The sequence below is a fragment of the Littorina saxatilis genome, unplaced genomic scaffold (genome assembly GCF_037325665.1).
Source record: "Littorina saxatilis isolate snail1 unplaced genomic scaffold, US_GU_Lsax_2.0 scaffold_501, whole genome shotgun sequence".
Taxonomy (NCBI): Eukaryota; Metazoa; Mollusca; class Gastropoda; order Littorinimorpha; family Littorinidae; genus Littorina; species Littorina saxatilis.
The window spans coordinates 8,752-30,810 of NW_027129312.1; the positions used below are offsets into that span (position 1 = coordinate 8,752).

General features: G+C 41.2%; 1 protein-coding gene and 1 long non-coding RNA gene across 2 annotated transcripts; one reads left to right on the forward strand and one right to left on the reverse strand.

Moving 5' to 3' along the window:
* Positions 1-623: 623 nt before the first annotated feature.
* On the reverse strand, positions 624-7,292 carry LOC138957575 (THO complex subunit 6 homolog; the record flags this gene model as incomplete). The annotated part of the gene is given in 7 exon segments (XM_070328671.1): positions 624-675; positions 1,246-1,283; positions 1,860-1,911; positions 4,253-4,307; positions 5,466-5,530; positions 6,151-6,275; positions 7,155-7,292. Coding segments are annotated over 7 exon segments (396 nt in total), but the record flags the coding sequence as incomplete, so codon positions are not given.
* Positions 7,264-15,873, forward strand: LOC138957576 (uncharacterized). Its single transcript, XR_011453084.1, has 2 exons — positions 7,264-7,364; positions 9,993-15,873. It is a non-coding gene; the product is annotated as an uncharacterized lncRNA (long non-coding RNA).
* Positions 15,874-22,059: the final 6,186 nt, after the last annotated feature.

Sequence of the window (22,059 nt, forward strand, 5' to 3'; positions counted from 1 at the left end):
GTATATGTTTCTGTGTTTGTTTTTGTTTTAATACAAAAAAACCCCGTGATCAAATAATCAGAACTCTTTCAAAATACTCTTAATAAAATATATTAAATGCAATAACTTTTGTTTTTTTTAATTCAAATAAATGTTTTAGTTTGACTACATTTGAATAGAAACTGAATTCTGATGAAAGCAGTTACTGTAAAGTCATTTGAAGTCACATGATAAAAATCACATGGTTTAGTTGAGCAGACCACAAAGTGCAGAGCTAAAATATGTGTATGAATCTGTGTGAAAATCCAGTCCGTTTGTCCACAGGGATGCTAGGAAGCAGTCAAATGGGGTCGCTCAATCTGCTCAAATCCAGTCAAATGGGGTCGCACGGGCCGACAAATGGGGACGTCCCCGTTTGTCGGAAGCGTCCCCATTTGACTGCTCTCCAGTGACAATCGTCCCCATTTGTCGGTAAAACCACCTACACACACACACACACACACACACACACACACACACACACACAAGCACTCAAATGTATGCAGACACACAAACTGGATTTATACATTTTATAATATAAGCACATTAAGTCACACAAACTAATGCACATACACAAAACAGAACCAATTAAAGAAAACATTCACCATTTTTTCCTCTATAGCAATGGAGTTCACTTCAGCATTGGAAAAGACACCACTGCAACACATCATAAAAAGCTACCATTATTCATGAGCTCACACACACACACACACACACACACACACACACACACACACACACACACACACACACACACACACACACACACACACACACACACACACACACACACACACACAGACACACATGGACAGACAAACAAATACAGAATACAGAATACAGAAAATGTATTGCCCAAGTTTGGGAATTCGTTTTGACACGATGTTATCGCTCCATTCACTCTAGCCAAGCACACCGTCCCAACATACGCAGTTATAAAACATAAATATATTCAACGACATCAATTAAAAACAAAACATACACTAAAATTAGCACCATTATAACTATATAACAATTTGTCTAGGATACGCAGCAAGTCGTTACGATCATACTTGTACGAACAAACAGTCCTTTCAAACAGTACAGACACAACCATGCACGCAAACACACACTGCAGCATCGTGTCGCTATAAGCCAGCGCCATCTTGAACACACACAAGATCATGCACACGCTCATATATACACACTCACACACGGGGATACACAAGCAGATGAGATGTAACTTACCTGCGTGGGAGTGAGAAGGACCAAGCAACTTTCGGGGTCTGTAAATTGACAAAACCAATTGTTATTGTGCTATTAATCACACAAGGCATCGACAAGTAGAAGTAACTGCACACTGTGAATGTTCTTCTTCTTTTTGATTTGTTTGTCTTTTTGTTTTTGCTTAATGAGTTTAGGGTTTTGAGCGGGGCTATCGGCTAAAGCTCAGATTTCTATCATTTTGGACATCGAAACTTGAATATTTCATGTGTTTAGATTGACCACAACAACAACAAAAGAAGAAGAAAAAAAGTTATTTAAGCAGATGTGAATGCAAATCTTATTCCTGCATTTATATGCACATATGTCAGTTGCAGACATTAACCTGGAAAAAAACCGAACTTTTTAACAAATCTTTTTTGTCAGGCTGATTGAAATAATATATTTGTTAATGTTATTTACACAGGATGCACATTTTGACAAGAAATGTTTAAACTTCATTTCTTTGATCACAACCATAGATCTTCAGGCTTCACAGGCACACTAACCATAGTTTAACAAAGGAAAACCTATCTTTCTTGTTGTTCTTTTCATGAATTTAAGACAACTTCAAACCACTTGATAAAACAATACGCTACCTTTGATTTCAGATCTCCCCACCTCCAGGCTTTAATCTCACCATCACCAGCACTGAAAGAGAGAAAAACAATACATGTAGCACAAAGAAGCTAATCCTTTAAAAAAAATCATTGGTATGGGTATGGGTAAAATGGAACCCCCCCCCCCCCCCCCCCCTCTTTAAGACTGCTGAAAAATGTTGGCAAATCAGGTCTAATCTTTCTTTATTTGGTGTTTAACGTCGTTTTCAACCGTGAAGGGTTATATCGCGACGGGGAAAGGGGGGGAGATGGGATAGAGCCACTTGTCAATTGTTTCTTGTTCACAAAAGCACTAATCAAAAATTTGCTCCAGGGGCTTGCAACGTAGTGCAATATATGACCTTACTGGGAGAATGCAAGTTTCCAGTACAAAGGACTTAACATTTCTTACATACTGCTTGACTAAAATCTTTACAAAAATTGACTATATTCTATACAAGAAACACTTAACACGGGTAAAAGGAGAAACAAAATCCGTTAGTCGCCTCTTACGACATGCTGGAGAGCATCGGGTAAATTCTTCCCCCTAACCCGCGGGGGGTGTCAGGTCTAATAAAGCAGGGGGGTCTAAAAGGGGTTTCAGTGTATTGAAAGTTCTTAAAGGCACAGTAAGCCTCCCGTAAACCATCACAGATACGATCAGGCTTTTACACACAGTACAAACACCCTTTTATTTAAACACTCACCGCTTGAGAACATCCTAGGTGCCCTCCGTAAAGAGCCGAGCAATTTTCAAAGAATTTATTTTTGCGTGGTTTATCTTACCCCTGAGCCATTGTGAACCCGTGTGATCCAGTTTCCCTTTTTCACAATGCAGTCGTCAGTTAGAAATTTGAATGCGACTCGCTGTGAGTTTATCTGCAATAGCACGTTATTATGTACCTCTGACTATGCACGAAACAAACGGCTGTGGTTTACAAGAACTCTCGCGATGGCTTTTGACTGTTCAGAGGAACTGGCGATAGGCATAAACCGTCGTCTGCTATGAGAACCACGACCTTGCGTGACCCTGCTTCTGGGCGTTTCTTTTTACAAACTGTCAAAACTTCGAATTGTACTGATCTTGTCTTGATGAAAAAATAATTCTTTTATGATTTAAGAATGTTTGTGTAACAAGCTGTCAATTTATTATTTAGATTTTAAAAGTTAGGTCTAGCGCCAAAACGCACCACGGTCCGATTGTCTCTGAGACAATCCGCAAAATTAATTCTTTGAAAATTGCTCGCTCTTTACGTAGGGCACCTAGGATGTTCCCGTTTGGTGAGCGTTCAAATGGAAGGGTGTTTGTACTGTGTGTAAAAGCCTGACAGTATCTGTGATGGTTTACGGGAGGCGCACTGTGCCTTCAAATCAGACATTACTTTTTTAAGTATGCAACACAATGCACACAACTTAGAAAGGGTGTTTTCTATACTTATCAACTACTGCATCTTTGAGTCAATGTGAATTAATGTGAATTTAAACCAAAAGAATATACTTGCTGGCAACAAGTAAACATCCCTTTCTGTTTTAGTTTAAACAGTGTAGTAATATTCAAGAAAAATCCTTCACACACCCACACACACACACACACACACACACACACACACACACACACAGTGACACACACACACAAACTACTACATACCACCACCACCACCACCACCAGAACCGTTACCAATACTTCCCCAGGAATGACACTAAAACTAAAAGTAACATGAGATTTCAAAGTTCGCATCTTGGGATAGACTAAGAATAAGATCTAATATCGAATGTTACTATGTTTTTGTTCATCTAAGAAGCTGCATTTTTTTTATGGGTCAAAGTCTTTAACATAAGAGGATGGCTCAGCAGTAAGGGCCTCGCACAAATGTGCAGTTGGAAGATCTGCTGCAAGGACAAGGGAGACAACCTCTACTTAGTCGTCATGACAAGCAGCAATGATGCTCACATCAGAATAAGAGTCCTGCTGTGTATTACAAGTATGGTAGTGATAACATCTCTGGAATATTTAATTCATGCATGCAAGTACAATAGCACATCCAATGTGAGGCCCCTCTGATTAGGGGACATCTCCCAACAAAGGACACATACTTCTGTTCTTTTGTCTACTCAAGATTATCTTGACCAAAAGGTACCTGTCAACTGCAACGCTGAGACAGGTTTTAGGCCAGTCCTAATGGTGTCTTTCATCGCAGGTACTTTGTACTATCGAGTTTTTCATTGCTTCAGACTAAAGCTACTGTTCAACCACATTATCAGTGGTGATTTTACCCCCATTTGGAATATGAGTTAAAAAAATGATAAAAACATGCATTTCTTACCTGATTCTTTCTTTATTTGGTGTTTAACGTCGTTTTCAACCACGAAGGTTATATCGCGACGGGTCTTACCTGATTAGGAATGTGTCTGTTGATGTGAGTGTGAAGATAGCACCATCTTTGCAGGCTGAAACAATGAATAATAAATTCAGCAAAAAATCCCCAACCGGCACAGAATCAGCCATGCTGTTGATTTTTGGTAGGGTTGCTCTAATCCCACATGAAGACCTGCGGCGGTGAACGTTATAACATTAATACAGTGGAACCCCCCTTTTAAGACCCCCCAATTTAAGACTCCCTCCTTTTTAAGACCTTGTTTTCTCAGACTTTCTGTTCATAGCCCTTGTAAAATTACCCCCATTTTAAAGACTCCCTCCTTTTTAAGACCTTGTTTTCTCAGACTTTCTGTTCATAGCCCTTGTAAAATTACCCCCATTTTAAAGACTCCCTCCTTGTTAAGACCTTGTTTTCTCAGACTTTCTGTTCATAGCCCTTGTAAAATTACCCCCATTTTAAAGACTCCCTCCTTTTTAAGACCTTGTTTTCTCAGACTTTCTGTTCATAGCCCTTGTAAAATTACCCCCATTTTAAAGACTCCCTCCTTTTTAAGACCTTGTTTTCTCAGACTTTCTGTTCATAGCCCTTGTAAAATTACCCCCATTTTAAAGACTCCCTCCTTTTTAAGACCGTATAATCTCAGATTTGTGGAGGTCTTAAAAGGGGGGTTCCACTGTACACATCGGAAGGGTGACACCATTTAGCGGTGATTCAAAATATATACCCTACATCCCACAACAAATTGGCATTGTTGTCGCAACAGAAAAAAAAACCAACCTTTAAAATACACTAAAATATGAAATTGGTACAGTTTTTTTTGTTTGTTTGTTTGCTTAACGCCCAGTCCACCACGAAGGGTGATATAAGGGCGGTGCTGCTTTGACATTTAACGTGCGTCACACACAAGACATAAGTCGCAGCACAGGCTTCATGTCTCACACAGTCACATTATTCTGACACCGGACCAACCAGTCCTAGCACTAACCCCATAATGCCAGACGCCAGGCGGAGCAGCCACTAGATTGCCAATATTAAAGTCTCAGGTATGACCCGGCCGGGGTTCGAACCCACGACCTCCCGCTCACTGGGCGGACGCCTTACCACTAGGCCACCGTGTTGCGGTATCGGTACAGGTCACCATTGTATAGTTTGTACATGCATACCAATATTTGTTTTAACCAGTGAAAATACTAAAAACTAAGATTTTGAGTGATCTCTGCAGTCTTACCCTTGAAGGAAGTGATAGGATGCTTTGACTTTTCAGTAGCATCTGAAGACAGGGCTGCTGACACACTGAAAGTGAAACAAAAACCAAGCAAGAATTAAACACTGTCACTCACTATCACTCAGTAGTATCAATCTTCAAATTATTCAAGACATATAATTATATATATATCTTGAATAATGCTTAAATGCCGTTGTTTAACTTATAAAATAAGTCTGTATTCTTTTGAGTCTGGCTGTCATTTCTAAAATAACTTTTTCACAAAACCCATTCCCATTCCATATCTTGTTCATTCCAACCCACAGCTTTATTAATAGCACTGCTTACAAAGTAATACTTGTGCTGGAATGCATTTTCATCATTCTGAAAACTTGTCAACAAAGGTTACCATATTTACTTCTTCTTATACTTGACTGCAAATTGTGAACAATGGTAATGACATAGATTTTCTTGCATTACAAAATAATCTTTTTCTTGGAAACGACCGGACCTGTACAATAACTGATGCTATATAGACTGACAAAATACTAAACAAATAAAACAACATAAATGGTGGCGAAGTTTTTCGCAATTTGAATTCACAGTCAAGCGCATGTCTTGACTACAAGACAACAAATTTTATGTCATTTTTGTTAACGGCACAGCACTTTTTATTCATGCACCCGTGAATCCATTGATATGATTTTACCTGAAAAGAGCAATGTCCCCATAGTTACTGCAGGCAGCCAGATATTTGCCACAGGGTGAAAAGCACTGGTCATACACTGTTGTGTACAGGAACTGCCTTGCAGCTTTTCCTCTGTCCTGCACTGCCTAAAGATGCAATTAAAAGACAGCAAACCTTTGAAATGTAATTCATGTGAAGATTTTTTTGTTAAATCTATTTTCTATGAGTATGATACAAAACTAAACTTCTAACTAAAAGTAAAAGGCACATGTAAATTGTTATATCATATGTGTACTATTAATATAATTTACTCTCACTGACGCTGATGGGGTCTATGTCGACCAAAAGAGTGGGATTCCCTGTAGGTGGAGTTCCTGGAGGGGGATTCCCTGTATAGAGTTTTTCAATAAAACTTGCAAACCACACTCGAATTTCTAAGAAATATCAAAAAAGATTGAAAAACATCAAATTCTACCGTTGTCGCCAAGCATCACGACACGCTACAGGAACTAAATCCTGTGGTATTCCCTGTATACAGGGAATCCCCCTCCAGGAACTCCACCTGCAGGGAATCCCACTCTTTTGGTCGACATAGACCCCATCAGCCTCACTGACTGTGACTGTGAGTGTGAGAGAAGTCAAGTAATTAATATAACAATGATGATTATAGCCTAACTGATCTGGATTCACTTGTGTTCCAACCGGAGATCTAGTGATAAACACACACACACACACACACACACACACACACACACACACACACATACACACACACATACACACACACACACACACACACACACACACACACACACACACACACACTAAGTCGTAAAGAAGCCATGAAACTCAAGTTGACAGTGTGACTGTGATGTGTGACTGAGACTGAGAGTGAGACAGTGAGACTGAGAGAGCTAATCGAAAATCCAATCACACTGTTTCACAAGAATAAGACGCTTATTTATCGACGCAGATTGAGAAATGGATAGTCCACTTACTAACTACGCTTTTTGTTCATATCTTACCTCCGGCATTTTCGTCAAAATATATCAAATTAGACGGTAATTGTGCTGCAAGTTTTGCCGGCTGATACAAAAAGTAGCACGGGAAGTCACTCTACATCGCATCCGGCACTTCCGGTTCAGACGACTCTTTGCAAGAGAACGTAGAATTTGCCCGAAACTGCGACAGCATCAACCTTTTTGGTGAATACCCTGACTGCAGTTATTCGATTGGTAAGTTGTTCTTGTAGTGAGAGACATTGTTTAATGGGTAATCTTGAACTTTAGTGTGCTAAATTCATAGCCCACAATCCGGTGCCATTATATTGACTTTCTCTTGATGGGAACGTCCCACTAGTCCGAGGGTTCATTAGTCCGAGGGTTCACTAGTCCGAGGGTTCACTAGTCCGAGGGTTCACTAGTCCGAAGGTTTACTATAGACGCTTGATTTTCCAGTTCGTCCCACTAGTCCGAGGGTTCACTAGTCCGAGGGTTCACTAGTCCGAGGGTTTACTATAGACGCTTGATTTTCCAGTTATTATACCGCCCCTTAAAAGGTGGTATATAGGTTTCACTGTGTCTGTCTGTCTCTCTGTGTGTGTGTGTGTGTGTGTGTGTGTCTGTCCGCAAATAGATATCCGATGTTTGAGAACCGATTTCAATGAAATTATGTGTGAGGCTGTAGTACAACCCAGGCTCGATCCTCTCCATAATTCAGGTCGGTGGGATAACTAATTGACCCTCACGGACAAAAGGAAACCCGAGGTGCTATATAATATGACTAAAAACTGTAGGCAGTTCGATCACGTAATTGTCCAGTCGGGGCGGTATCCTGATAAATTTAATATCCTTTCTTCAGTCAAAATATAAATAACTAAGTTTCTTGGGGGAAATAGTCTGAGATTTCTTCAGTCAAAATATAAAACACCACATTATCTTTTTGAATAAAAACTGAGAATATTCTTCGATTTGGTTCCCACAGCAGTGAAAAACACACGCACGCACGCACACGCACATCCACGCACACATACACACACAAAATAAAATCAAATCAAATTGAATATCCTTTGTTCAAGCGTCTATAGTGAACCCTCGGACTAGTGAACCCTCGGACTAGTGAACCCTCGGACTAGTGGACCCTCGGACTAGTGAACCCTCGGACTAGTGAACCCTCGGACTAGTGGACCCTCGGACTAGTGAACCCTCGGACTAGTGGACCCTCGGACTAGTGAACCCTCGGACTAGTGAACCCCTCTCCTTTTGATACATGTATGTTTTCAATTTCAGAGTTGAGAATGAGAGTATCCACAGAACAGTTAGTGTTCCCAGGGTAAAGCATTTTCTGGCGTAAGTTTTAGTCTCGTGTACGTGTGAACATCAGCAGAAAAAAAAGTAACTTAAACTAGCAGTAGCGCAAGAAGGCTACAGCTGGGGGTATGCATTGTGCATTTGTGGTACCTGCAGTGATGAAAGGATACCCTACCTTGGGACCAGCCAAAAAAGGCGGTCCTACTAATTGCCGTCCGGAGCCGTCCGGAACCGTCCGGAGGCCGTCCGGAGCAGTCCGGAACCGTCCGGGGGCCGTCCGGAGCAGTCCCGGGGCCGTCCGGAGGCACACACATTTATACATAATCTTCTTGTGTGTATGTGTACATGCAAGTGTGTGTGTGTGGGTGTAAGTGTGTGTGTGTGTGTGTGTGGGTGTAAGTGTGTGTGCATGCAGATCTTTCTCTCCCTATCGATCGGCACACACATTTATTCATAATCTTCTTGTGTGAGTGTGTGTGTGTGCACACACACACACACAAGAAGATTATGTATACTGAATGTGTGTGCCTCCGCACACACACACACACACACACACACACACACACACACACACACACACACACACACACACACACTCACACAAGAAGATTATGAATAAATGTGTGTGCCGATCGATAGGGAGAGAAAGATCTGCATGCACCCACACACACACACACACACTTACACCCACACACACACACACACACACACTTGCATGTACACATACACACAAGAAGATTATGTATAAATGTGTGTGCCTCCGGACGGCCCCGGGACTGCTCCGGACGGCCCCCGGACGGTTCCGGCCTGCTCCGGACGGCCTCCGGACGGTTCCGGACGGCCCCCGGACGGTTCCGGACGGCTCCGCACGGCAATTAGTAGGACCCAAAAAAGGTCCCTTCATAGCAAATGGCTTTTCATGACAGGTATGTTTAGTAAAGATAATAGACGTAGGGACAGCAGGGCCGGGGTGCACGAAGCAAAAATGGGAGACAACCAAACGGGCAGAGAACAAACCGCGGCGTCTGATTCGTTGAAATCACAACAAATCTCAATTTCATCCAATCAAAGACCGCGGCTGACTCCCACCCGGTTGGTAACTTTCTCGTGCACCTCGGCCCAGGCGTCCTTTCGTGGGATTGAGGTGTCTCTTTGGAGGGGCCTCACATCGCAGGTACCAAATGTACCTCCAATTGTAGGAATACGTAATTGTTGATCCCATATAAATCTATGTATTATAATCATTATTATCCCCTAAAATTTGTTTTTAATGTTGTTTGTATTTGTCACAAGAAGGCTGCAGTGTGCGTTAATTATCTACCAATGCAAGTGTTATTCTATTAATCCCATGGCAGTTTATATTATAGAAAAAAAATTTGGTTAATTGTTTGCAGGCATTTCAAGACATTATTAATTGATCGATTAACAAATTAATGTACCAGTGAGTGTTGTTATGTTCATTTGATCAGAAAAAGAGTTCACCTAATTGTCTGCATGTGCATATATATATATAGTAGATAATAATTTATAATTTTTTATTTTTTTTCCCCACAGATTCCCCAAGGAAAATTTCATCCTCCCAACCTGAGAGCAAGTGTACACTGAACCAGGCAGAATCAAGCAGGAACATTTCATCCTCCCAACTTGAGAGCAAGTGTACACTGAACCAGACAGAATCAAGCAGGAACATTTCATCCTCCCAACCTGGGAGCAAGTGTACACTGAACCAGGCGGCAGGCGGAATCAAGCAGGAACATTTCATCCTCCCAACCTGAGAGCAAGTGTACACTGAACCAGGCGGCAGGCGGAATCAAGCAGGAACATTTCATCCTCCCAACCTGAGAGCAAGTGTACACTGAACCAGGCGGCAGGCGGAATCAAGCAGGAACATTTTATCCTCCCAACCTGGGAGCAAGTGTACACTGAACCAGGCGGCAGACGGAATCAAGCAGGAACATTTCATCCTCCCAACCTGAGAGCAAGTGTACACTGAACCAGGCGGCAGGCGGAATCAAGCAGGAACATTTCATCCTCCCAACCTGAGAGCAAGTGTACACTGAACCAGGCGGCAGGCGGAATCAAGCAGGAACATTTCATCCTCCCAACCTGAGAGCAAGTGTACACTGAACCAGGCGGCAGGCGGAATCAAGCAGGAACATTTCATCCTCCCAACCTGAGAGCAAGTGTACACTGAACCAGGCAGAATCAAGCAGGAACATTTCATCCTCCCAACCTGAGAGCAAGTGTACACTGAACCAGACAGAATCAAGCAGGAACATTTCATCCTCCCAACCTGAGAGCAAGTGTACACTGAACCAGGCGGCAGGCGGAATCAAGCAGGCGGAATCAAGCAGCCCAAAACTGTACAACCATGCTGCCCAAGAGTGAACCAGCCAAGCAGATTCATCGTCACCTCTCTGGACACATTCCAGCTTTCAACGACGTCTTTGATGAGGAATCCTTCTACATCTTTGGCATTTTTCTGGCTGTGAGCATTATTATCGGTGCTATTGTTGCATCACGTTTTGTGCACATTAAAGATGCAGGACATCTTGACTAATTGTGGACGCTGCAATTACCCAGCCTCTTCCCCATCCCCTTCCCTCCCGACCAAGGAAGTGAAAAGATATGAAGTGGTTAGATATATTCTGTAATATTGAGACTATGAGGCGCTATCAGTTATAGGGTGCATTAATTTATTTTTTAACAAGAACATTGTGTCCATACAGAAAGTGCTACAAGTTTCAATTTTGGTTGATTATTGAGGGTGTTTTCTATAACTTAAGAAAGGTGAGGTGATAAGGAGCCGTGAAGATAAGGGGAGGGATATATATTTATATATATTTGCGCGTTGATGAACGTAGGTGAAGTGAATGAACACTTGACTAAAAACAAAATTACTGTCCTCTTACAAGTCCGGCTACTGGAAACTTGCATTCTCCCAGTAAGGTCATATATTGTACTACGTTGCAAGCCCCTGGAGCAATTTTTTGATTCGTGCTTTTTGTGAACAAGAAACAATTAACAAGTGGCACTATCCCATCTCCCCCCCTTTCTCCGTCGCGATGTAACCTTGAACGGTTGAAAACGACGTTAAACACCAAATAAAGATCCCGCAGTGGGGCACTGCGGTTATGAAATTAAAGGCCCCTCCTGTTTTTGGAACCGCAGGAGCTTTCTAGTTTGCTGTTAGGTAGATTTTTGGTTCCTCTTTCCTGTCATGCTCTCTTTTTCTTCATGAATTCTTTTCTTTTTTCTGCCTTCTTGCTCATTCACCTGTATTTTTTCCAAAAATCTCTTCTCTTGCCGCTTGTCTCGCGATTCATGTATAGTTTAATCTGTTAGTGTTCTGATGTAAGTCCAGCAGTAGATAGGTTAAGCCTATTTTAACATGTAATTATACTGGAAACTGGTAATCTTCCAGTAGGTATTAATTTAGTTGGCTCACGTAAGTGTAGCCTATGCGATCGTAACTTTGTCTATCTGTGCGTGCGTGCGTGCGTGCGTGCGTGCGTGCGTGCGTGCGTCTGTGCGTGTGTATGTCTGTGGTAGAAACTCTAACATTTGAAGACGTCACATTACATTGACGTCACATTATGACGTAAGAGGGTTAGACGTCACGCGAAGGAAGTACTGACAGTCTCGGTCATTATTATTTTGAGCGCGCCGAGACTAGTTGGCAGTCGTGTCCTTGTAAGTAGGCTACATGCAGACAGACAGACAGATCTAGATCTAGTGTCTCGCTTTCTTGCACAGTTTCACCTATAGATGCTCTTTCTGTGTGTGTGTGTGTGTGTGTGTGTGTGTGTGTGTGGGTGTGTGTGTGTGTGGGTGTGTGTGTGTGTGTGTGTGGGTGTGTGTGTGTGTGTGTGTGATTGAGTTTGTGTTACTGTTTGTCGATTTCTTACGTGAGCCTTGATGGCTTCGCCTCTTGTTTTACTAAAGCCTGCTGGGACACAAGTAATGGGTTAGTGCATTTGTAAACAGGAATCGCTTGACAAGTGGCCCCCTTCATCCCCCCCTTCCTCGTCCTGATATGGCTCTGCGTAGTCGGCTGGACGTTAAGCAACAAATATGTATATTCATTTTCTTCACATAGCCTTAATTAAATGTCATGCTTGTTGAAATGGTTTCAATGTGGCTGTGTGCTTTCTTGTGCATTAATTGTCCATCATTGGTTGGAAGGCAGATCTTTGACTTTGTGGACTGCTTTCTAATTTAAGAAGTACAGTGGATCCCCCTTTTAAGAAAAATGTGAAAATCAGGTTTTAAAACAGAGTAAATCATCAAAGGGAGGTAAATTTCCAGTTGCTATGAATAGAAATATTAGAGATCAAGGTCCAAAAAAACCCCAACCGTTTAGGGGGAAGAATTTACCCGATGCTCCCTAGCATGTCGTAAGAGGCGACTAACGGATTCTGTTTCTCCTTTTACCCTTGTTAAGTGTTTCTTGTATAGAATATAGTCAATTTTTGTAAAGATTTTAGTCAAGCAGTATAAGAAATGTTAAGTCCTTTGTACTGGAAACTTGCATTCTCCCAGTAAGGTAATATATTGTACTACGTTGCAAGCCCCTGGAGCAAATTTTTGATTAGTGCTTTTGTGAACAAGAAACAATTGACAAGTGGCTCAATTCCTTCTCCCCCCTTTCCCCGTCGCGATATAACCTTCGTGGTTGAAAACGACGTTAAACACCAAATAAAGAAAGAAAGATATCTTTAGGGCACATTGCCAGTTTTGCAGTAGTTCTTTTTCTTATAGACAATAGACGAATTCTGCAAATAACTCTTGTCAGGTTTGTATGGGTTGTGTAAGAATTGCTTTTCCTTGCAAACACTGAGGCAAGTAAGCCCACATGTAGATAAGAGGTGTGTTTACACACGTTGTTAGCAATCTATGTTATGAGGCATGTGATTGCATTGGCATAAAATAGTCAGCTGCATATTTTACAACTAAAAGATGAGAGCTGCTTTTACAAATATATATATAGTTCCCTTCCTCCCTCCCTCCCCCCTCTCTGTCTCTGTCTTTCTGTCTCCCTTTCCTTCTCGTTCACTCTCAATCTAAGTGTTTTTGTTGATCTATTGTGTGTTTTGTGTATGATTGCGTATGTCTGTCTGTCTGTCTGTCTGTCTGTCTGTCTATCTGTAAGTTTGAGTTCATTGAGAAGGGAGCAAACCTATGCCAAGACACTTCAAAGGCACTTACTCAATAATAAAGTATTCTCTCGTCAAAAAAAGGAAGAAAAAGAAAAAAAGGATGAGAGCACAATATACTGACATGAATGAGCGGACTGTGGACACAATTACAGATCAGAGCTGTTGTACACTGGGGTGTTGATCGATCACTGGACTCCAATGTCATGTGGGTTTGTTTTGCATCGTGTTTCCAAGGAACAGCAGCTCTTTCACATCCCATGATAACTTGACACTTGTTATTTCTGGACATATGTGACGGGTCTCCACCACCGAATGAGTCGGATGTCACCTCGCGCTGTTCTGTGCTAGGCCTAATATACATCTAGGGGGTGTCAGGTATCAGTATTAGGGTTACCTTAGTCACAGGCTTATAACTCGAAAAGTATTTTCATTGTGATAGAAAAGGAGCATTATGCATATTCCAGGTATGCACTGACTAGCTAAAGCCTTTAGACAGTGCAACCTCTCTATCACAATGCAAATACGTCTCAGTGTTTTGCTCTTTTCTAAAACACTGGATAGAGCATAAAAAACTCTTTACGAAAATGTAAAAATATAAAAATCATGCAAAGGTGACATGTGACTCATTGGCATTCTGTGGTGGAGGGTCACATATAGTCTATAATTAGCATGTGACTCTCATTCTTCATCCAGTGTCGGAGGTCACTGACACACTTTTTTTGTTCACATTGTTCTGTCCCTGGCTGGTCGACCATCGGATAGTTTTGACAGGTGGCAGAACAATGTTTTTGTAGCCAAGACAATTGTACATATTATATTTAATCCTTGTCCAAGTGACCGATTGTTAATTTTCAGCATATCATTCACTATACTCACATCAAGACAACTGCACAGCACCTTAAAGGCTGCCATATTCATAGCGTTCATTAATTAATTCATATTGTTTACATGTGCCAATAATGTTATAAAACTGTACCTAAGGGGATATAATAACGATTGGCTGTAGCTTTCGAACACAGAAAAAATTATTTCAGTATTGCAAAGTGGTGTTGATAGTGTCGAATGTAAACAGAACAGTCTCAAACGCCATCTTTGGTTTACGAAACGTCATGAAGTGACGTCAACGGTCTAAAAATAGCCCAAGTCCTGGAGAACTGTTGCTAAACAATGCAATAAAGAATTAATTATTTCTCGTAATTGGTAAGGACTTCAAACCTAAAACTTTGCAGGAAGCTTAATTTATACATCCCCGCAACGATGGGAAAAGCCCTGGAAGTAATTAAACTAATTAAATAGAACTATATGTCAGCCTATAATGGAGCTTTCTTAATTCCCGTTTAGCATTGGTTTACCTGTTATACATTTAATTAACCTTCGCCGGTGGTCGGGAGTCTGTGTGGACCCAGAAGGGTGTTTAATTGCAAATATCTCTTAAACTATTTGAAATTGTTTAATGAGCTTTTACGAATGCCTCAGGCACCTAAAAAGCTCTTATGTCCTAAAATTTCAGCGATAAGTAATTAAAAAAAAAAGAGGTCATAAATTATTTAGACTACAAACATCGTGGGGCCGTGCGGACCCATGTTTCTCAAAGAAGGAAATGAGAAGCATTCAATTTGGTCCGCACGGCCCCACGATGACTTCCGTGTGTAGTCGATAACCCGGACGGGCAAAGGTTAATGGAGCTTTCTTAATTCCTAAAAAGGATTCCCCCATTTAGCATGTATAGTTATACCTGTTATACATTTAATTAATACTGTGACAGCACTTACCTGTGTTGAATTCCTGGCTTTCTAGTTGTTGTGTATGCTTTACTTTTTGTGATTTGTAAATTAATATTTGCAGACAAAGGAAGGCGACATTTTGGGTATAATTGCAATAAGTGAATGAGGAAGCATGGAAATCTCAAGAGATATATATATAATACTCCTTTCTGTGCTTTTGTTTCTAGTCATGTCAAACTTTGTGCAATATTGGACTTATTAATCCACTGTTTTCTAACTTGTATTTTGTGAATGCACACATTCTTTTGACTGCATTTATTGGAAACCCTTGTGCAATATCTGATTTCGATTGTATTTACCTGAAGACATTTTTGTGTAATGATTGAAACTCCTTCTGTGAATCACAACTGCCCACATCTCTCCCCTTCAAAACCATAATTTTTTCAAAGTTTTGCTATAAGCTTTTGAATGAAAAGGGGTGTGGAATGTGATTGTTCTTTATTCTGTCTTTTTTTGGCATAATAAATGTTACCTACTGATATATTAAATATAGTATTGCTTTCCTGTGTTTATTACACAATGAACATCATTATCTCATTGTTGTGTTTTGTGCCCTAATGCCTGTACTTCTAAGTCTGTCTGCTGCCTTACTACTGTCAGTTTCTACCTACCTCCTACCGCATCGCAATGAATCGGCCATGCTTTTGCCAGGAAGAATCTTTCCACTCGGGCATACAGTGGAACCCCCCTTTTAAGACCTTCAAAAATCTGAGAAAATCAGGTCTTAAAAAGGAGGGAGTCTTGAAATGGAGGTAAATTCACTTAGGTTATGAACCAAAAATCGGAAAAAAATCAAGGTATTAATATGGAGGAAGTCTTCAATTGGGGGGGGGGGGGGTGTCTTAGAAGGGCCCGGGGTTCCACTGTATACTAACATGGGTAAGGATTCTTCCGGTTGGACACATGACAAAAATCAATATCCTGATAACTTCCGGTGCAGAGTGAGAACTGTTTTATGACTTACAGATTGCCGCTACAGTAGTGTCCATAAAGAAATGTATCCATATAAAAATTACCACTCCACACAGAAAGTAGCCGGCCTGTTGATATTTGATATTTTTCCATGTAAGAGTCTAGCCAAAAACAGGGGTGGGACTCTCTTGTGATGAAAAACGAGGAAATCCCTTTTTTCTAGGGGGAATCAGGGGCATGCTCCCCAGAATTTTGTTTAAATGGTACATGTGCAATCTGGTGCATTCTGAGACTAAAATTGAACTCGTTTGGATCAGGTGAAAAAGACATTCTCCTCACTCCCCCCCCCCCCCCCCCAAAAAAAAAAAACCCACCAAAAAAACAACCAACCCAACCAAACAAAAAACCCACTTTCACACAACAATGGTAACATTGTAATGGTGCATTCTAACGTAATGAACCATGTATCCATAATCCAATACTGGCAATAGTATGATTCAAATGACGCCCCAATGCATTGAAGCTCAAAATGACTATTAGTTATCAGGAGTTTTCAGTCAGCACAATTTAACTCTCAAGCCTCCTGTGTTCTGTTCCATCTTCACTTCTCTCCATATCATTCAGTCAAGAAGTTATAGATACTGTGATGAAATGGGACGCGGAAAAAAAGATTACCCCAGCGGATTTCCTAAGTTGTGTCCACAGAAATCCGTGGATTCGCGGAAAAGTCCCACCCCTGCAAAAATGAGATGATTAGTCGAATTGTCATCTTGAGTAGGACAGTGCCTTTGATTTTTCAAACACATACAGACATGCAAACATTTTTTCTCTCTTTCGCTGTGTGTGAGTGTGTGTGTGTACATGTCTCTGTGTGAGTGTTTGTATGACTATTTACGTATGGGTGCATGTGAGATGACAAGATTTTAGTCAAGCAGTATGTAAGAAATGTTTAAGTCCTTTGTACTGGAAACTTGCATTCTCCCAGTAAGGTCATATATTGTACTACGTTGCAAGCCCCTGGAGCAATTTTTTTATTAGTGCTTTTGTGAACAAGAAACAATTAACAAGTGGCTCTATCCCATCCCCCCACCCTTTCCCCGTCGCGATATAACCTTGAACGGTTGAAAACGACGTTAAACACCAAATAAAGAAAGAAATGTGAGATGACAACATTATTGTGTTTTAAGCATTCACACAGACAGAATGAACTTGCATGCAATATAAAACATATAGGAATTAAAGTCAGTTTCAATGCGTTTAGTGTCCTCAGATGCATACAGGTATTTGGTAGCAAAACAAATTATAAGACCGTGTTTGTTTTCTTTAGTTGTGCAATGGCCACTTTTTAAACTACATATATATGCACTTGCATCCCAAAGTTTGCAAAGTGAAACAAATAGACAAAAACGCCTGCCAGGTAAAGGTACCTAACCCATCAGTCTGCAAAGTTAACTGTATGCTGATTTATCCCCCTTACTCAGACTCATTAAGAGTCTTATCTTCCTACTTGTTACTGTAAGGATACCAGTAATCATTAAAAAAAAAATGAGTAACTCTAGGTGTCTATATTAACGCCTTTTTTCAGTTTATTCGCGCGTGTGTGTTTACGAGAAAACGAGAGAGGGGGTGGGGGGAGGTGGGGGGGGGGGGGTGCATAGTAGAAGACTGGGATTAGGTCAGTGTGTGTTTTGTGTGTGTAACTAGTAGATCAAGGATAGAGAGTAAAGGAAGCGTGTCATGGGGTGTGTGTGTGTATATATATGTGTGTGTGTGTGTGTGTGTGTGACTACTATGTCAGTGTGTGAATTTTGTGTGTGTAACCCAGTAGGTCAAGGATAGAAAGCATGTCACAGGGTGTGTGAGTGTTTGTGTGTGTGTATGTGTGTGTGTGTGTTTGTGCGTGCGTGTGTACTTGCGTGCGTGGTTGTGTTTGTGCGTTCATAAGGGGAGCATAGTAGAAGACAGAGATTATGTCAGTGTGTGTGTTTTGTGTGGTAACTGAATAGGTCAAGGATAGAGAGTAAATCGAGTCATAGTTTGAAGCGTGTCACGGTGTGTGTGTGTGTGCGTGTGACTATATGTCAGTGTGTGAGTCTTGTGTGTGTATGACCCAGTAGGTCAAGGATAGAAAGCGTATCACGGGGTGTGTTGTTTGTGTAGGTGTGTGTGTGTGTGTGTGTGTGTGTGAGTGTACTTGCGTGCGTGGTTGTGTTTGTGCGTTCATAAGGGGAACAGAAAAATACATACATTTGTCATTTTCCTAGAAAGTCTGATACTGGAAAATATAGTCATAAAAGATTATGTATTGTTCGCCGATAGAAAAAAAAAGAAACATCTACTGATCTAGATAGTATTACGAGAATTGAATTTGCGTTTTGAAGACTTGGAAACAAGTGACAAACAAACGAACAGATTAATATACACTTCTACATTAATAAACCGTTACCGGGTAAGAACGCACACAATAACACCAGGATAATACAAATCGCATCCATAGTTATTTACTCGTGCCTACGGTAACTACTACTGTGAAAATTACTCGCAATATTCACATGAGTCCAGTCCAAAAAAGCAAACTTACGCTCATAAATGACCAGACACTAAATGAACACGTCACTAAAATATATTCAGAACGTTGAGTCAGCACTCTCGAAGCTTACTTTCAAACAAGAATATCGTACGCATAAGGACTGGGTGGCCGAGTGGTAACGCACTTGCGCTCGGACGGAAGCGAGACGGGTTGCGATTTCGACCCTGGGTCAGGGCGTTAGCAATTTTCTCCCCCCTTTCCTAACCTAGGTGGTGGGTTCAAGTGCTAGTCTTTCGGATGAGACGAAAAACCGAGGTCCCTTCGTGTACACTACATTGGGGTATGCACGTTAAAGATCCCACGCTTGACAAAAGGGTCTCACTGGCAAAATTGTATAGGCATAGATAAAAAATGTCCACCAAAATACCCGTGTGATTTAATTGGAATAATAGGCCGTCAAAAGTAGGATATGCGCCGAAATGGCAGCGATCTGCTGGCCGATGTGAATGCGTGATGTATTGTGTACAACTTAATTCCATCTCACACGGCATAAATAGTTGATAATAATAGCTAAGAAATAAGACTACCTGTAACCAAGGTGAGAGGATAATGAGTCGGCACGTAGGCTACGCAAGCACGCACGCATGCCGCCCACACATACTCACACACGCACGCACGCGGCACGCAAAGTCAAACACACACACACACACGAGCGTAAAAAGAACAAACAAACAAACACAAAAACAAACAAGCAAACGGAAAGACAACAACACGCAAACATTTAAGAAAACAACAAAATAAAAAAAATCATTCTTTTAAATCACTGCAAGCGCCATATCCGCAAAGAACGGCCAGAATTTCTTTGGGGAAATTTTCCCGGGCAGAATAGGACCGTTACCACCAAAGACACACGAGTAAGCTGATTTCTCTCCACTGTCGCGCACTGTCGGCCTACGTACATGCATCATGTGCAAGATTGCTATCTTGAGGAGGTTGTGTATTCGACGTGAGTACGATCATAGACCTATATTAGATAAATAGGTCCCTGGTACGATCGAATTGATTGACAACACAAGGCTTATTTGCTCGTTGTTTATGACACACATGTTGTTTTGTGTACAGCTTGCTAATTATTGTGTGTGTGTCTTGTGATAGTCTTCGGGGAATGTTTTTTAATGACCGACTATTTATTCTTGTTCTTCATGTGACCGAGTTGTATGCGTCTTCAGTTTCCTCTTTCCTGCAGAGAGAGAGAGAGAGAGAGAAAGAAACAGACAGACAGAGAGAGAGAGAAATAGTGAGAGACAAAAAGAGAAAGAGAAACAGAGAAACAGAGACAAAGAGTAAGGGAGAGAGACAGACAGACAGAGAGAGAGAAAGACAGATATACAGAGACAGAGAGGGAGACCGACAGACAGAGAGATAGAGGGAAAGGGAGATAGAGTCAGACAGAGAGTCAGACAGACAGAGAGAGAAAGAAATTAGGAGAGAGAGAGCATGCGTTCAAACATGCGTACGGCATGCGTGCGAGCTTGTGTGTTCTTGTGTGTCAGTGTGTGTTTGTTTGTGTGTGTGTGTGTGTGTGTGTGTGTGTGTGTGTGTGTGTGTGTGTGTGTGTGTTCATGGCAAACAATTACAAGCACTGTAAAGTGTCCAGGAGATGTATCATACAAAGTAGGTTTGAATACAGAATGCAAAGTAAAGCTAGTTTTTCTGTGCCCGTATACTCATATGGCTCAAAACAGGGTTGCCAGTGCACGGAACATTTTTGTGCACCAATGCTCAAGTTCACATTTTGATATGAAGCGCACAAATAACAATTAGAAGGAAAATTCCACGCAAGGAACTAATTAGCACTATCACAACCATCACCAGGCAGACTCGTCAAGAGGGTAATGCCTTGGTTGTTACGGGGTCTTGCTGACCCCTTGGCACATGATTGAGACACGTGTACTCGCAGAGGACAGAGAAATCCCTGTAATGTGTAACGCACCCTATGTTTGTAAAAATCACCAGCCTTCACGCGTACATGATCGTGCGCGTCGCCGCAGACCTGTATACGACTCTTAAAAACAAAATTTAATTTAATTTTTTATTTTTTTATTGATTGACTATTGGATTTCCCTTCTTTGAGCCATATGTGACGTCAGAGGCCGACAAAAATTCATTATTAGGCGGTTCGCCGAGACTACAAAATAGTGCATGTCTGTGTGGGTTCAATCGTAAAAAATCTACATGCAAAAGGAATTCTAGCAAGGATCGGTCGATACTATTTTAGATCGATGCTTGCGCGGTCTCGGAGGAACACTGACTGTCTCGATCTGTGTAAAATGTCATATTTTGGTCAAAAATACAAAAAACGTATAATTACACATTAAAGGCACAGTGCAGCTCACAGCCTTCGTTTTGCGTTTTTGTTGCAGCTGAGTGCATTTACAGTTCAAAAATCCTCCTATGGTAGTAAAACAAACCCAAAACTACCCAACGACGACATCTGTGAAGCTCGACAGTTTCTTGTTCACGCGAGTGCATACATTAACCTAGTTATTACGTGGTGTTTGGTCGGAGTTCGATTCAACTGAGTGATTCCGGCCTCCATTTTGTTTTACACAAACTCATGATGACGTCTGACATAGTTTGCAAGTGACGTGTCTTTTTGTGCATGATGTGGTGATCTACCTGATCTAAATTTAGATCCAAAAATAGGTCAAGATCAGCCGGGTAGGAGTACGAAATTAATTCGTAAAAAAATCGCAGTTCTTGACTCTTTGGGTGCAAGTCAATGAAACTTGGTAGTTCTTCTAACGGATAGCTGCCTGAGGTATGACTAAAAGCCCCAGGGGCTCCGTGCACCTGGATTTGACAAGTTCAGTACCTTTAATATGCTTCCATTTGAAACTTCGAGGTCGTCATCGTGGATTGACGCCCGACAAAAGCTAAGTGAAGCCCGACGTTATATATACCTTTGGTCGGGCGTCAATCGACGATGAAGACCTCGAAGTTTCAAATGGAAGCATGTTAATGTGTAATTAATGACCGGTAATTTTTAATGAGTTGGGGCATTCTGACCAATCACAGGATCTGTTTCATTAAAACGCAAACTTGATTGAATTACAATATTTATTAAACACGAATCAATTCAATTGAACATCAACCGAACAATCAACAACCTGACTGATTTCTGTTCAGTTGAATTGGTTAACATAAATTGATCTATAAAAAGCCTGAAAATCCTA